Here is a 16,771-nt window from a genome sequence, read left to right on the forward strand (position 1 = left end):
CCTTGCCAATTGCTTCTCTCTTGTGGGTTTTGCCTTTTTCAATTGGAAGATGATATAATAAAGAAATCCTGCAGAAATTGCCCAAAAGCATATTGAATTTTGTAGAAAGCAGCCAAGACCTCTGCAGCATTAGGAATTGATCTTGATCCTGGTCGGAGCGGAATCTAATTCGGGTGGACCAACTTCTTTAGAATGCTTACAAGATGTCACTTACGTTGCCATCCTCGGCGCTGCTCCTAGACTAGTATGGACCGCACAATTTATGTCATAATACTAAAAGCTGATTGCAGCTTATGACGGGATCCGTTCTGTGTTATCTCGAGACAATGACTCGCCAATGGCCAAAAAGCAAAAGGGAGAGAAGACAGCATGGATAGCAATTTATGGTTCTGAAAGTTGGCGCGCTAGCCACATACATGAATGCCGTCTGCAGTATTGCAGATCAAGCCTGACCTTCACACATTACTATTCTTAAAACTGAATCTGATCTTCCTTATATGTAGCCACCGATCATGATTCATGGACCATTGCCACTATCTGCAAGCAGATGGCACTCTATCAATAGGAGCTGCCAATCATTTCCAAGGAGCGCTAAGCTTCAAGAAGATGCTGTTTACTACTGTCATCTCCATCTTTCGTTGCCCACCTAGCATAGTAAATAAATTGCACAAGTATCTAGACAGTTGTCAAGGACCCGTTACAAGTATACCAATTGAAGAACAGTAACCATAAACTGCGAAGAGCTGTAAGGATACGACAGAGTCCAGGACCATGCATGCTACGGCATCAAACAGCCATGGCAAATTTGGCTCGATCTTCGACCACTCTATGCTGCTGACTAGTATGCTGTACAAGGAATTACATTATTCATCAGGAAAAGGAAATTTAAAATTTTCCTTTCTTTTTCTTTTCAATACCACACACTGGAGTAAGGCTTTGCAATCATGACGTTTACCTTGCTGCATATGTTGCGTTCCCAACTACAGCAAGAAAGAACATCAAAGGATTTAACCCCTGCACAAAAGAGTCAGAGAGCCGTTTCTTTTATCAGGAAAAGAAAGCAGGAATTGCATGTTGCAGTGGTAGCAGCAGCAGTCATCATGGTACAAGTACCAGCACTCAAAGAAAGAAGAAGAAGAAGAAGAAGAAGGATCTCACCTCGACAGTTCCTCGTCTAATCTGCAAACATAAAATGGTTCAGAAAATTATGTCACACTTTCTGATCAAGGAAAATATAATCAAAGCAGCGGTTGAAACTAAAGCACTCGGAAAGCACGCAATGGTTGAAAGATGCCATAGAAATCGTAGAAAAAAAAAACTCCAAATTCACAGGATTCCAGACCAAAATGAGGACGTTAATTCAACTCTAATGTTGCTGAACCTCTGGCGTTTAGGCAGGTCTGTAAGTGTTGATATGTAAGAACTTTTGGCACAAAAATTTGTTGACATCAATATTTTGTAGAATTAACCTTCACCCGTGAAAACCACACAACCCTATGGAACTTTCTCACACCAGAGCAGCCCTCTAACGGTGGTAGATAAGAAACAGGCAGAGTCATACTTTCATGATTCTGAAGCTTTAGGAAAAAATCATATCTGGAAGATCAAAAAGCTTGATTTCCCTATCATATGAGAGTAAAATTCCTTCTGCTGCTACAGATACACCCATTTTTAAAATCTGTTTTACAGTAAACTACTGTTAAAAGTCAAGCTACGTAAAGTTTCATTTCCATTTCGGTCAGTGCTTTCCACTCGCTTTCCTAGAGCTCACGCTTTTTACGCATTCCATACTACACACTTTCACTATTGTGGGCATACAAAAAGTTCCTAGATGCTTCTTAGCTCATGTCACAAATTACGCTTATGACATCAGGTATTCAGATAAATATAACAGACTCTAGCTTTCAATAAAGCAAATAGATACATGACTTACATTTAGATAGATCTGTGGAAGTCTCCCGCCCATGTAAATGATGGCCATTAACCAACCGAGATAAGTACCAAGCGCACTGGTTGTGTTATTATTTCCGCTTGATGACAGACCTGCGACCTGCAATGTTATGATCCCCTGTCATTATTGTAAGTGTATAGTGTTCTTTAGCAGAGCGTCTGGTAGACTTTACCATTATAATGTGACAGTTGAATCGCCTTAATCTGTACGTCTTCGGTTATAACTTAATAAATATGTACCAACGTTGGATTATTAAAGTACCTGTAAAAGTTTCCTCCCTATTGGTATGATGACAGCAGCATCACTACTTGAGGAAGTGTGGGATCTGCGGGCAGCTGATACATTGAGGCCAAAACTACCAACAAAGAATATGGTCACGGAAACCTGAAACCCACAAGGTAATTTGATTCGTTTCTGAAGTCTGATACGCAATACAGAGTGCTTGAAAGTCAGACATACCGCACACAACAGACTCTTAGTGTCCGATGGAGGCGCAGACCGAGCAGTTGCGGCACTGCTTAGAAATGGATCCCCTTTGGGAGATTGATGAAGAATGGAAGCATGTGATTTTTTCCGGCAGGCCCAATGGTATGAGTCCGACCCCACTACAGGATTGGGGCTGGTTGCTAGCGATCTTGCAGAACTGTTGTACTCACAAAAATCAGAGAACCAAATTAACTGTACAGATACAAGGATCACAGTTTCCTTTTCTGTCACTCCATCTGCAGACAGTATTAGTTATTCAAGGAGAACCAGCCTATATGACCACAATGCAACTAAAGCAATGACTTGACTGAGCTACGTAGAAGATTAAGCTAAGGTACTCAATTTTAAAGGTTTCCCCTACACAGAGACATGCGGTGCATTTCAATTCATCAGCCTCATCTACCATTGAAGCAACATGACAGTAGTACAATTGGCAGTGGCATAATGAGAGACATGTTTTACATCCACACCAACAATTACTTTGAGATGAACTCCACCGGAGACACTGCACGTAATCAGGACCTAATACGAGAACCAGCAGTAATGACTAGCCTGGCTGGGTTTTCGAACTTTGCCAGGAGTTGGAAGGGACTGAATCGTACATTAAATACATAGCAAAGCAAAACCGTAAAAGTTACAGCATCCCAATTCTCATTTGTCATGAAAAGAACTGTTGTAAAAGAATGATTTAGCAAATGGGCAGTCACGTTTATGAGGACGAGATGCATCTGTTTCAAATTGCAATAGTTAAGGAAAGAAAATTTTACATGTAATATCTGTCTCTACTCACTGAGCCATATCCAGTAGCAATTGACGTTGCAACTGGAATTGGTGAGCTAACGGGACTGCACTCGTCATCTCGCACAACTGAGTCATTAGCATGAGAGTCCGCCCTCCATGAGTGCTTTTGTGTTTCTATATGCTCTTCCCCTCTAAATTGACCCTGAAAACGTAAATTATCTGTTTCTTACCATCCGAAATGATATCATGAAACAGTGCAGGGCATTTGACATCTAAATAAGCCATTCCAAACAAAACTTCAAGTGAAACCTAAATAGGCAAGCAATCTTTTTGGCTTGGTGCACAACTGCAGATTTCACATCTTCTCTATTTAATTACAAATCCATACATCCAAACAAAGGGGGATCACACACTGTAGCATAATGCTCCTAAAGACCTGCTGGTGGACATTTAACAAAATGAACCATCACTGGACGTCATTTAGATCCTGCACTTTGAATAACTTGAGGCCTTCAAGTACCAACCTTGTTACCAAAACCAAATTTATGGATTTTCAGTCTACGATAAATGTGACCATAGTAAATAGTTTGCAGGGCCAGGAGCGACGCAATTACTGTGTACAGCTGCAAAGAGTGGCAAATATTGTCAGATCGTCTACATGTACGCCTGAAAGATTACAGCCCAATCAGATTTAAAGCCTGGAACACACAGTTTTGAGCTTCTCACCAGTGCTATATAAAATTGCGTGGCTAGCTGCACATGGAAATCACGTACCAGATCAGATTGTATCATGCTAATTAAGACAATCAGAAGAAACTAACTTTCTTGTACTCACAGTAGCTGGTTCGAGCAAGCAACCGAAAAGGTTGAGTAAATCTCTGCGTTGCAAAAAAAGACCGAAAAACGTTATAAGTGTTAATTCAATTAAGTTAAGTTCTACGCAAAAATTAGTAGGTCAGCACCTTATAAGTCCAAGAGAAAAGAAACAGAAAAAAACGCATGAAGTGGATCTTATATAGTTCAGTAAAATTGAGAGAATTATGAAAACTCTTTGGGTTAGGCCTTTCCAGTCATTATAATTGAAAGAATTATCTGTTTCTTACCCAACCAGCCATGTCAATAGGAAAGCAACTGACATGCCCTCAGTGGACTTCTCCTTATAATTGGTAATGATCTGAGGAACCTCAGAAATGCTCCAACTGATGATACTTAATATCCCCAATACGAACGATATTTTATCCTTCACATCACAGAGACAACTGCTCATGTAGATTCTAGCCCATTCCCAGCATAGCTTACTCCTTGGGCACAAAGACAATGGCCCTTCAAGACCACCCATCATCTATCAACTCTTCTTTGATCAACTGAAAGCTCAAAAGAGCAAAAGAAATGTGTCACAGAGTGTAAGTTAGAAAACAAAGGCTCCGTTGGTGTTCTTGTGTGCGTTTGTGAAATCCGTACACAGTAGCAACTCAAAAAACGAAGAACAGAAAAAGAAACAGAAAGGTGAAACGAAAGGGAAAAGGAAAAACCTTTCGAATGGCGATGAACTTGTTAGACAAACAACCCGTCGCCTCTTCCACGATGAAGAAACAAAAGACCACTAAAATGGAAACCAAGAGAAAGGCAAAAGAGGAAACCTAGAAAAGCTAAAAGCCTAAAATCACAGGAACATGGCACTGTGAATTGTTTCGCGCACGTAGATGGATATTCTTCAAACTTATCCAGATAACCCACCAACCGCAGAAAAAATTCAAAACATGGAAACAGGCAACCTGTGCCAATACGTGAAAAGTTTGTACGAGAGTTGGAGGCAACTGACAAGCAGACTCCTTCTGATGGGGGAGCACACAGAAGCAGAGGAGAAGCCAGAGTTTCCGCCACTTATAGCGAGTTCCTTTTCTTTTTCTGGAAATTCTAGGGAATACATTGAAACTATAACTTCCCTCGGATAATTGAAGAAATATCAGCATATCTGAACCACATATCCACCTCTACATTACTCTTGAAATAGTTTTGGCCATCTCTGTACTGTACGGCTTTGCACTTTATCATGCTCAACCTTTTCTGCTAATTAAGATCGGTGCAAAAGACACTGACAATGTGCTGTGCATAGTACAATAATGAACTACATTTTACTCAAGCTCAGGGAAGATGACATACGGGATCCAGTAGTGTTCTGCCTCTCAACGAGTATCTGAGTACTTTTCGCCTTTCATATATAGACACTCCGAGTTGGTGTTGGACTCCAACGCATTTGGTGAGACTCACACCGTTATACATCATGATGCTACCTTAAAAAAGAAAGGTACTCAAACCATTCAGCATTTGGTAGTCAAATAAGTTCGTTTTATCATTATTTAGATTTTAAAACTATATAGAATCACGTTTAGAATGTAAAGGTGCTGAAGAAAATGACATGAACAATTAGCTTTTAGAAAATACTTCCACAGTTGATTGCATGCAGTTCTTCTTTAATTGTTCCACGAATTCAACCAGGTCTGATCTGTCAAACATCAAATCTTAACTACCAGATCGCACTCAACCTCTAAGAGAGCAAACGCTACTTTCCTGGAAGAATGTTCAACAATGGGTGTCGGTGCCATACCGGTTCGTTCACTGATACGGCGTATCCGTCTATGATACATACAAGTAGCGGTCTATATTACCATGTATTTTGATTTTATGAATTTAAAAAATAATTCAAGATAGACTTATATTGATTTGGAAAACAAAAAAGATAACGAAAATCAGTATCTGCCTTGTATCTTATTAGCAAAATGCCGATATGATATGGCCAATAAACTCCAGATACGTGGTAATATTGATAAGATTAGTTTTGAAAAGTTTTTTTTTTACTACTGCCATGGACGCCGCACATGTGTGCAACTCCTCTAGATAACAGGCAGCGTCACTTCTGTTGGAGCTATCGAGAAGGTATACGTTCCCATCTTATCCTTACGAAGAACATTTTCTCATTTGATAGGACTTTTTCTGTTTGGGTTTGTAGGGGTTTCAGTTCGAGAGCTCTTTGATCTACAACTTTCTGTGATCATCAGTTCCAATTCTTTCTTTCTTTCTTTCTTTTTGGTTGGAAAATGGTTGACATTCGATTGAATGTCATTAGTGGGAATGATAATTCAAATTTGCCAACTTTCATAATTGATTTTGATAGCGAACCCTTGTCGGACGACGATATTTGGACTTGAAGTTTGGTGTTATCAGCTGCGAATATTATTTTTTCTAGATTTAAGTTTGAACGTTGAAATTAATTATGCATATATGGTGCATGACATTTTTATACACATGGCATTGCCGAGGCCTTTCTTGTTTCCTTGTAAAAAAGGATGGAGGCTTTATGTTCCACCTTTTTAAATTTTCTGGGTATTCTGAACATTTGAACATCCAAGAAATCAGAAATGAGCGGTTGGCTGGAGGTCTGAGCATTGTATCGAATTTTCCTCGCATTCTAAAAGGAATGAATGGGCCAAGTGGTGTGGTGTGGGCCTTGAGTGATATAAAACAGATTACACGACCACGGGAGTGGTGCCGCAGCGAAGTCCACACGATCGACCAGAGAGGCAACAAGAAGCCAAGGCGATGCTGATAATGATCGGACATCACTCGTTTTTGTTGCTGTCTGGACAAAGACAATTCATGAGAACTCTCCTTTCGGGCGGAGGTGAGATAATCCTTCCTCTTATTTACCTGGATTTCGGAAATAATATTTTGCTCAAGTCCATGCCCTAGCAAACGATTCCGCCCAAAAATGAAGATAGAAAAAGTTTAGAATGCGAGGATTTTTGGTTTTTAATTTCTTACCGTACTGCATTGAGCGCATTGCTTTGATTATTGGTTCTGTGATTTTAAATCGATCGGGCAAACAACTGTTTAGGGATGAGGTGAGGAGAGCTGCCGTTGAAACGCGGCGAGCAGGAAGCTGCGGGCTCCTTGGTTTCCGATTGAGATAAAAATGTATCTCCATTAGATCTAGCGAAGAGACACATCGCTCCACTGCCATTGGTGTGACCTAATTTGTTTGGAAATGCTGAGCAGGACCAAGTTGGCTGATGAGACGTGTGAAATTGGGAAGCGCAGGGCTGTGGAGATTTAATTTAACCTACTTTGGATCTGTCTTTTGCCTATTGGGTTATTTACACATAGGAAATAGGAATGCGATTATGTTTTTTTGCACTTTTGGTTGCATCTGCTTCTATCGTCTGATTTTCTGCGTATTTACCATTTATGGATCTAAGCAACAAGTCGCCTTAGCTGGCCATGTATATCATATTGCACAGTAACCTATTTTATTTTGTGATGTATTTTAGCTATCGTCAGTGACTGACGGGAGGAGCCTGTTCCGGATTTGACGCCACGTCAATCATGTCCCCACTCACCTCTTCCCGGTCCACATTCTTTTGTCCGATCCGATAATGCGAATGGACCTTACACATATCACATCGCCGTTCTTCCTCTGGTTCCCGGACCGCCATAGAAGATCTGGACATTCCATAAATAAAGTAGGGTGGGGTCCCATCACGCCCGCCTACTGGAGGCTTCTTAATTTTATCTCCGTGAGTTATATTTAGCCCAACAACTCTCTATATCTGGTACTTTTGGGGAGAAAAGGATTTCCAGCTCCTATTCGCTCCACAAGACAAATTTACATCAATATGTCATCACTTTGTGGTTTCCAGAACTTTCTGAGCAGAGCCATAAAATTTTAACTAAAAGGCACTAGTTTTATCATTTTAAAATTTTAAGGGCACTTATATATATATAAATGGAAAAAACTGCCATGATGTGTCAATATGAAAATAAGCAAATTTTTTTTTTGGCAGGCATGTGTGGGCAATTGCCCACACCTGCCTTCACCCTTGGGCATAACTGTGACTCTTGATTCGTGCCAGTCAAATTGCTTCTATTTCACTTTGATGGGAAGTTGTTGCACAAGTTCCGACTCGGACCAAAGCTTTAGCGAAGCATCCGGATAGAGCCAAAATGCTCAGATCCACCACACCTTCATGATTTTGGTTAAATATGTTTTAATGATAAATTGCATAGTTTGGAGAAACTCTAAAAAGATTCATGAAAGGCCAAACTCGTACCTGCCCCACTCTACAAACATGTGGCAAACTCGCTGGTTTCGTACCAGTCGTATCAGCCCGAATCGGGCTATTTAAAACGACTCGGTGGTTAAGTGATTCGACTTTGGTGGTGGGTTCGATTCAAGAGTGCCACGTTGCGATTTTAACAAGAACTTTCTTGCTTCTAGTTATGAATTCTTTGATTTTGTCTTCAAATTAATTTTCTTTTTTAACGGAAATATAGGAAATGTTGTGGACACATGCCTGCTTCTGGTCTGTCTGGCCTTGAGCTGAGTTTCGGGTCTAATTTATGGGAGAAAGTGGCATCTCGTAATCGACCACAGATCCAGAAACAAAGTTAAAGCACATGCATGCACGTGCGCTAATCACCTCCTTCACGCCAAATGATATTATCACCACATCACGCATGTGAGGCTTCTAATAGGCATGCCAATGTTTCTGATACATTTTATTTGAATCTGAATTCGCATCCAAATCAGTATCCGGATCCGATATAATACCATGTAAAGATCCAGTCCAGGCATAGTTTTTGAAGTTTTAAAATCTAAGTCAGAATCCAATTTTGACTCGAATCAAGCAAATACTGATCCGACTCCCTATGTGCTTAGAGCGTCCAACAGCAAAATAATACGTCCGAAGATTTAATATTTTTCTTTTTAAAAGAAGCGCTAGGCAAATTTATGAAGGAACAAAATTTCCAACTTTCGGCTTCCTTCAACTTAAAGGTAATTGCCTTTAGTCACATGTAGGTTCAATTATTTTGTAATGTAAGCTTCCCTCACTTGCAAGTAGCATTTAAGGGAAAATGGTAATTTGATTCTTACAGATTTAACAATAAAAAATTTAATAGTTGATTTAAAATTTTGTCATTTATTTCATTAACACAACCAAGTTTTTCTTGGAGAACTTCTAATCGTAAAAGACAAAAAAATTTGCATCGTCATGTTATGTAGTAATAACAAAATAAAGTTAATGTATTAACGTTAACAAAATTAATGAACTTATAATTTGTCCTTATTAGAGGCATTTTTGTTTTTTTTGTTTTTTTTAACTATATACCCACAAACCCAAGCCTAGGTAAATTAATAATCCAGTAGCGGGGTTAACTTTGCTTTGAAACGGTTGGTTTTTGGAGTTCAAAAACCAACCCATTTGAGTACTGTTCTGAGTAAGAGAGCTGGAATAACCAACTGTTGGTTCATTGACTTGCAGAGTGACGGATTTGAATGAACTGCATTGAAGCATCCTTACTGCTGAAGTTAATTTTATACACAGCTCTGAAATCATATTAAATTTCTTACAACCTAACATACACATTTCACCAACCTCATGAAATGTAACCATATACATATTAACTATTCACATCATCCAAACGTCCTTAGAGACTCAACCAACTTTGCGGTAGTTGCCAATAAGCTATCAATCCCACTTCGAAAGCGCCAAGGCTGAGCACTAGACCGAGCCATACTGGTGCTGCAAATTTTTGGTTCCGCAAAAATGTTAAAAAAAAAATTATTTTGAAAAAAAGAAAAAGCTTATCAGTCAATTACAAACAAGAAAATTCTTAATATTTTCAAATAAATTATTTTAAAATTGACACATGGTGCTCAAACGGGATCAGTTTTAGTTTGCCACTAAGTCAATTTGAATAGGCGGATATCAAAGATACATGACTATTACGAAGTTTGCCACAGTGGGGCAGGTTTTGGCTGTGATCTGTATCGGTTCGCTGACAATCTGGATCCTCATTGGCTTATGTCGCCCTATATTTTTTTTTACTTTTACCATTTAAATAAATAACATGATCTTTTTTAAAACTTTTATTGGGCCAATGACATTTGAGGATGGGTCAATACAATACGATACGTTTGTCATTGACCAGATCTTCAAAGTTTTAATAAATCTCAAACTTATAAGCTTGTTTGAATAATACGGCGTATGCGGTGATATAAAAAGAAAAGAGTTTGGATCGCTAGGAGAGAAAGCTCGTATATGAGCAGCGAGTCACGTCTACTCCTTCCTTCCCCGACATGGCATCTCAAAATTGTTCGGTCTGTTCATCGGCCACCCAAGGGAACCCGGTGGGCTTATCTGTTCAAGGCTTTTAAGAAAGAAAACAGACAAAAAAAGCTAGATTGGGAGAAAAAAAAAGGAAAAGTCCTTCTTCAATAAGAAAACTTTCTAAACACTTGGTGTTTAAGTTTCGATGGGCCGGCAGGGACCATGGCCCCTTTCCCACGGAAGTTTCTACAAAACTCAATTTTTATTATTAAATATTTCAAACATAATTATCTGGCCCTTGTAAAGATCTCATCAACTGAAAATTTAAAATTAAAAATTCGAGGTTCGATTGGTTGTCTTGTTTTCTAGTCTTTTTGAGTTGAGTTAGACCGCAGCTGCGGATTCAAGCATGTCCGGTTGCAACAAACATCTTTTAGGCAGATGACAACCTAAATGAACCAGTATTCAATATGGTTTTGTTAGTCCAATTATGCAGTTGGTCGGATCCATCCGGCAACTTACATGCAGAAGTACGTAGGACCTTCTTGATCCGAGAATCATTTTAGTTTTGGAACCGATCTTATATCCCCGATAGGTACATAAAGTGACAGATCCGGGCCCGGACCGTGAAACGGAACATCTGGAGACATGAATGGTATTTTAAAGGTTCGTTTGTTCGCATTGAAGAATTGTGAACTGTCTTAGCTTTATTTCCACGACGTTACGCCTTCGATCGATTACTTTATTCTCTTTATTCTTAGGTTAATCGTCCATAGAATTTTTTAGCGTAGATTTTTTTGTGAAATGGAAAAGCAGCCAGTTACCGTCTTTCTTTTGGAGGGAGCTTTCTTTTTCTTGCTGTGGCCACGGAAGTCTGCCAAGTAATCGTCCTCCAGAAATTCATGCCGTGTTTCCTTCTTCCTCCTCCCTGTGTGAAATTGACACGCTGATTGATCAGGTAAACGCACCAAAAGAATCGAAAAATTCGTTCTTCTTTTCTCGTTACTGCTTCCTTTAAGCAGGCATTTTTGTTGGCTTCACTGAATTTTTTAGTTTCTTTCTCTTGGTGGTTGAAATGGATCCTCTTTTTCTGCAATTCTGTTTCATCTGGTGGTTTTGAATTGTGGGTATCGTGGTTCTCCCTGTTGCAAGTTGGTGTTTGATAAATTACTGAAGAATTGGAGTTTTGGCTGTTCAATTATGGTTTTTTTTTTTTCTTGACGACCCAATTAATTTCGTTGTGTCTGGTTAGAAAGGGCTTAAGTGAATTCTGTCATCGACTCTGATTTCATTTACTTTTATTTGTTTGATCTTAGCTTTATCGATTCGGGATAATTTGTGACCGGGACTGGATTCAGATTACTGAGTAGGTCAGTTAAGAGTTCCGAGTAATATTCTTGGAAATTTCCAGGTGGCAGAAAACATCTGCCTGCTGAGGCTTTTTATGATTAATGGACTTGTTGATACATGTGTGTTCGATGGAACTTACGGAATGAATTGAATTACTGGTTTTTTGCAAACTTCAGTTGCTGCGATGGCCGCATGCGTTCTCCGGAGAAATTTGATGAGTTTGCTGGAATTCGGATGACAGAGTTTCTTGGCGTTGAAATTTAAGGCCACGAAACATGCTGCTGCGCTATTGTTATGGTTTCTTATGTACACGTTCAGTGATTTGTTCGGAGTACAAAGAAGAAGATGCATCAGCCATAAGCTATCTTCCACTTGGAATGCTGACTTTTATGCACCCGAAGGAGATCTGAAGCGTCTTTTCATTAATTTCACAGAAATCTTTGTAAAACAATGGGGGCTTCGAACTCCAAGCCGCAAGTTGATAAAGCAATGCTGTTGTGTAGAGAAAGGAAGCGCCTTGTTAGACAAGCCATTGAATGGAGGCAAGCATTAGCTGTTGCTCATGTTTCATACCTAAGATCACTCGAGAGTGTAGGGATCGCTCTTAGGAAGCTTGTGGAACCTGGTCCTTTGGCAGATTCCTCCTTGTATACTTCCACTAGTGCAACACCTGAACCCTTTGCCTTCACAGACAAGGCTGTTCCTCGATTTTCATATGCTTCTCCTTCTTTGTCCAACCACGTGGAGGCTGCAGAAATTCTTTCTTCGCCAACGATTTCATCTCCGCGTTCTTCTAGACGGGTCCATGTGAACCATATGAAATCCAACAGGAATATCAGCACCACCATCAAGGAGGAGCCTAATATTCCAGTACCTGTAACAATGCACAACTCATCAAATACCACTACTCAGATTTCACACACCGAATTTGCTGAAAGTTCCCCTCCTTCTCCCACATCTTCGCACTCAAGGGAGGCCCCACCCTGGGATTACTTCGACATATTCCCTTCTGTTGACAACACATATCCATTTGAAGCTGGTACCGAAACAAGTCTTGGATTTGAGGAAGCAGATTATCTTGAACAGCTTCGTGAAGAAGAGGGAATTCCTGATCTGGAAGAGGAAGGAGAAAGGGACTTCGTTAGTAGAAACAGTGAGGGAATTCCTGATCTCCCAGCACAGAAGGGTTTTGATGGAGGAAAAGGTGTTGATCATGAATCTGAGCAGGAATCTGAATCATCTTCGGAAGGTGAGGCAGTCCTTAACTCTGAAAGGCATAGCAGGAAGGTCTCAAGGCATTACTCTCACAGTCGATCACCTGTTAAGGAACCATTAGTGGAAGAGGCAAAATTGACAATGCTTGATAATGAAAAATGTCCTGTGGAGACAATACCAGATGGAGGTCCAACTGGGGCACTCATTTTAAAAGGAAATGTGCAAACTCAAAGGGGAACCTCCCCTGACAATGTAGTTTCATCAAAGGATTTTGTGTCAAGTATAAAAGATATTGAGCTTCTTTTTCTTAAAGCTTCCGAATCTGGGAAGGAGGTACAACGGATGCTTGAAGCAAATAACATGCATTATCTACCAAATTTTGCTGAAAGAAAAGGTAAGCATCTTTTCTTAGATTACCATGTGCTCTAGTAGTCTTTTCCTGATTCTGTCTTTCCTTAATCCATAACAGGCTCTCTAAGTGTGGCCTGTCTTGTGTACTGTATATTTGATCTATCTGAGATGCAAGTTATCAGTATCTTTCTCCTTTAGATTTGAACCATACAAGATTAACATGCACACTGTGATGCAGCACAAAAAAAATCTCAGGTCTCTTTGTTTCTTTCGGCGTGCCTGGCTTGTTTTGATGACCCTACATTTGTTCCTCCTGGTATGTAAACTTATCCCTTTTGGTTCTGGTGGCCTCCTAGCAATTTTCTTTACATGATGACAAAATCTGTCCTTTTATATAATAACGGTTCTGTAATTTATTAAGAATTAATTGTTTATGATGCTATCCATATTTCTGATAGGTAACATTTGTGCGTACTTTCAAACTATTGAACAACATTTTTCAATGTTATACCAATTATGCCACTTTTTTTTCCCACTGTCTTAGCACAAGCACCGGGCACATTGAAGCTTATCACTTGGCATCAGTCACCATCAGCACGTTCTTCATCGTCAAGGAATCCTTTGGCATCAACGTCTTTGAGGGATGATGTGGATGATAGCAGCAATGATTATGGAGACGCATTTTGCATGAATTCAGGAAGTCATGCATCTACACTGGACCGCCTATATGCATGGGAAAGAAAGCTTTCTGATGAAGTCAAGGTGTTTTTTTTATGCTATTTATTATCATGAACAAATATTGATTTTTTTTTTTGCTATTTATATTATTAGTCTCCCAATATGCATTCTACATGATTCTGGGTACCAGAGATTGAATAATGTTTTCAGCACTGGAAACTCAAACCTTCAAGCTAGATGTTTGATACTGCTCTCATCAAAATTTAAGCTGATTTATCAACGTTTAGCTGGTTGGACTTTCAAGAATTTAATAGAAAACATCTTGCACTGCTACCAACTTCCTATTTAAGGAAAACCTTGAAATTAGTGAGCATGTCACAAAGATTACTGAAATGTGCAGCTTCTGTTGGCAATCTGCTTCACAAAATTTGAAAGCTAAGTTGTGTAGAGCATGCAGGTATATGGACAGGGCCCTAAAACTGAAAACTGCAAGCTGGAGTAATAGTATTTCATGTTATCCCTTTTTGTCCTCTTAGCAAAATAACATAAAATCTAATTGGTTTTGTTTTGAAAATAGCTACCATTGCTTTTTCATTACATTCAAGTTACTCTGCTGAAATTGTTTCTTCAAGATTGATATTTTTGTCTTGTTGCCGCTTTTTGTATGGGATTCATTTGTTATGTAGTTGAAAATTCAGTAACCTTCTTGCCATGATTTTCAAATTGAATGGGTTTGGAGACAATCATACTCTTGCACGTGTACACATTTCCTTGTTTATGGTGGAATTCTATTGGAGACCTGGAAAGAGAAAATTTAAAATCACTTGCATTGAGGTTTGTGACCATGAGCGTGTGTCCTCTATTGTTTGTCATCCTGTTGTAGTACCTTAATTGGTTCACTTTTCTAAAGTAATTCTGAAAGCCTCCTACGATTCCATTAATGTAGAATAATTTAAGCTGATGTTGTTTACCCAAATACCTTAATGCATGGAAAATCTTGACACTAGTTTGTTTCATTCTTATAGGCTAGTGGATTCATCAGAAGGGAATACGATATGCAATGCAAACAACTTAGACATCTACAAGCAAGGGATGAAAAAAGTGTACGGATTGACAAAGCACGGGCTAGAGTTAAGGATCTTCATTCAAGAATCCTAGTTGCCATTCAGCGTATAGACTCAATATCAAGGAAAATTGAGGAGTTAAGGGACAAGGAGCTGCATCCGCAACTTGAGGAGTTGGTTGGAGGGTACTTCCTTGCAATCTCAATATCAATCATTCATACAAAACCGGTTTTCAATTAATTTCTTCAACCCGGTCTTGCACTTTTTTCATCTTAGGGCGCAGGATATTGTATGTGCAGGAAAAACTTAGTTGTTACGGCAGAGAAAATAATAGGATATTATAACTTCTATTACTTATCTTTGAAGTTATAAATTTCACATCCAAACATTTGGTGAATGCACAAGAAAAGAAAACCAGTCACACACTGTCACGCTTCCTGCCCTGAACATGTTTCTTGTGCTGACACAGGTTAGCTCAAATGTGGAAAATGATGTTTGAATGCCATCAGAACCAGCATGCAATTGTTACTGCAGCATATCTTAGCACACAAGCTGAATTTCCAGCCAACTCTCAACTTCATAGACAGCTGGCCATTGATCTGGTAAATGAACTGAGTTCCTTGAACCTAAGCTTCACAAAATGGATGTCAGCACAAAAATCATATTTGAAGTCTCTCTATGATTGGCTGCTTAAGTGTGTTCCCCAACGCCATAAATCAGAAACAAGGAGGAAAAGACAGAACATGCAGTTTTCACCTCGTAAGGATGGTGCACCACCGATATTCGTTACCTGCCGTGACTGGTTTGACCAACTTAATGGGCTACCAGTTAAGGAAATCTCTTGTGCAGTAAAAAATCTAGCACATGAAGTTCAGTGCCTTTTGCCACCTGAAGAAGACAAGCGGACAAGGGATTCAAAGCTCACCTCACTGTCATGGAAAATAAAGGGACACAATGATGTCGATGGATATAGGCCTGTGGACCTTGAGTACAGAGAAACTCATGCAAACTTGCATTCTGGGTTTGATAGTTTGCGGTCAAGCCTAGTTGATTTTTTTGAGGAATTAGTTTTGTTTGCAGCAAAGTCATCAGAAATGTACGAGTATGTCAAAACAACCACTTTGGAAGCCCACGTTCACTATCATCAGGACATAAAAAAGTGAATTGTTGATTGGGGTCGTATATGGTACTATACTTGGTAGGAATTAACTGGTGAGGAGACATTTTGACGCTTTTTCGTTGAGTGCATAATTACATCAAATAGGAAGGTTTATTCTACATATGAGGTTGTAAATTGAAGTGAATAAATAGGCTTTACTTTGAGGCGGTTCTGAAGTTACACAATAAAAATGTAAATTTGGTTCTCATATTGTCAGGAAATTGTAATTATGTCATTTCATCTCTTTAAGAAAATGTTTTCCTGATTTTGTGGTGCATGTGTCTGAACTCTATAAGCTGTGAGGGCATATCAGTGGATTTGCTCCTCCCATTTTTGTGCTCATCAGGCCACCTACTCCATTCTTCTCTACACTGCTTGTCTGACGCGTTTGAACATAACTCACACTTTGGTCTACACTGCAAGTATGCACACTAAACCAGTCCATTGTTTGTTTTGTTGTTCTTGTGCTCATGAACTGAAACTGAGATCATTTTCCTTTCTGTTTCCGTTCGTCTGCTGGACACTGAAACTGGGGCATAGCCGCATAGCACTTTGACATGGCTGGAACCTGGACCTCCTTCGGACCTTCAGTAATTGGCCGTAAAGATATTTGCGTTTACATGATGGAAGCAAGCGAGAACGTCCATGAGATTACTCTTGGATGTTT

The 16,771-nt window shown here is 39.5% G+C and overlaps 2 protein-coding genes across 6 annotated transcripts; one reads left to right on the forward strand and one right to left on the reverse strand.

The window, feature by feature from the left end:
• Positions 1-355: 355 nt before the first annotated feature.
• On the reverse strand, positions 356-5,235 carry LOC116257477 (uncharacterized). Its single transcript, XM_031634264.2, has 13 exons — positions 4,711-5,235; positions 4,282-4,542; positions 4,014-4,056; positions 3,905-3,931; positions 3,703-3,801; positions 3,205-3,380; positions 2,411-2,594; positions 2,213-2,335; positions 1,934-2,050; positions 1,159-1,179; positions 956-1,014; positions 756-846; positions 356-675 (listed from the first exon to the last, which is right to left on the reverse strand). The coding sequence occupies exons 2-13, from the start codon at positions 4,518-4,520 to the stop codon at positions 592-594; spliced, it is 1,263 nt and encodes a 420-aa protein (XP_031490124.1). The 5' UTR covers positions 4,521-4,542; positions 4,711-5,235; the 3' UTR covers positions 356-591.
• Positions 5,236-10,947: 5,712 nt separating this feature from the next.
• LOC116258735 (nitrate regulatory gene2 protein) lies at positions 10,948-16,369 on the forward strand. 5 transcript variants are annotated; one of them, XM_031636096.2, is made up of 7 exons: positions 10,948-11,245; positions 11,604-11,657; positions 11,814-13,246; positions 13,442-13,519; positions 13,748-13,965; positions 14,907-15,130; positions 15,415-16,369. In XM_031636096.2, exons 3-7 carry the CDS (start codon positions 12,088-12,090, stop codon positions 16,106-16,108), a joined length of 2,373 nt encoding a protein of 790 aa, XP_031491956.1. In that variant the 5' UTR covers positions 10,948-11,245; positions 11,604-11,657; positions 11,814-12,087; the 3' UTR covers positions 16,109-16,369. The 5 variants fall into 5 exon arrangements, with proteins under 5 accessions (XP_031491956.1, XP_031491965.1, XP_031491974.1 ...); XM_031636121.2 differs by lacking the exon at positions 10,948-11,245 and adding an exon at positions 11,254-11,410; XM_031636105.2 differs by lacking the exon at positions 11,604-11,657 and having other exon boundaries at positions 11,699-13,246.
• The last annotated feature ends 402 nt before the right edge of the window (positions 16,370-16,771 follow it).

The sequence above is a fragment of the Nymphaea colorata genome, chromosome 1 (genome assembly GCF_008831285.2).
Source record: "Nymphaea colorata isolate Beijing-Zhang1983 chromosome 1, ASM883128v2, whole genome shotgun sequence".
NCBI classification, from domain to species: domain Eukaryota; kingdom Viridiplantae; phylum Streptophyta; class Magnoliopsida; order Nymphaeales; family Nymphaeaceae; genus Nymphaea; species Nymphaea colorata.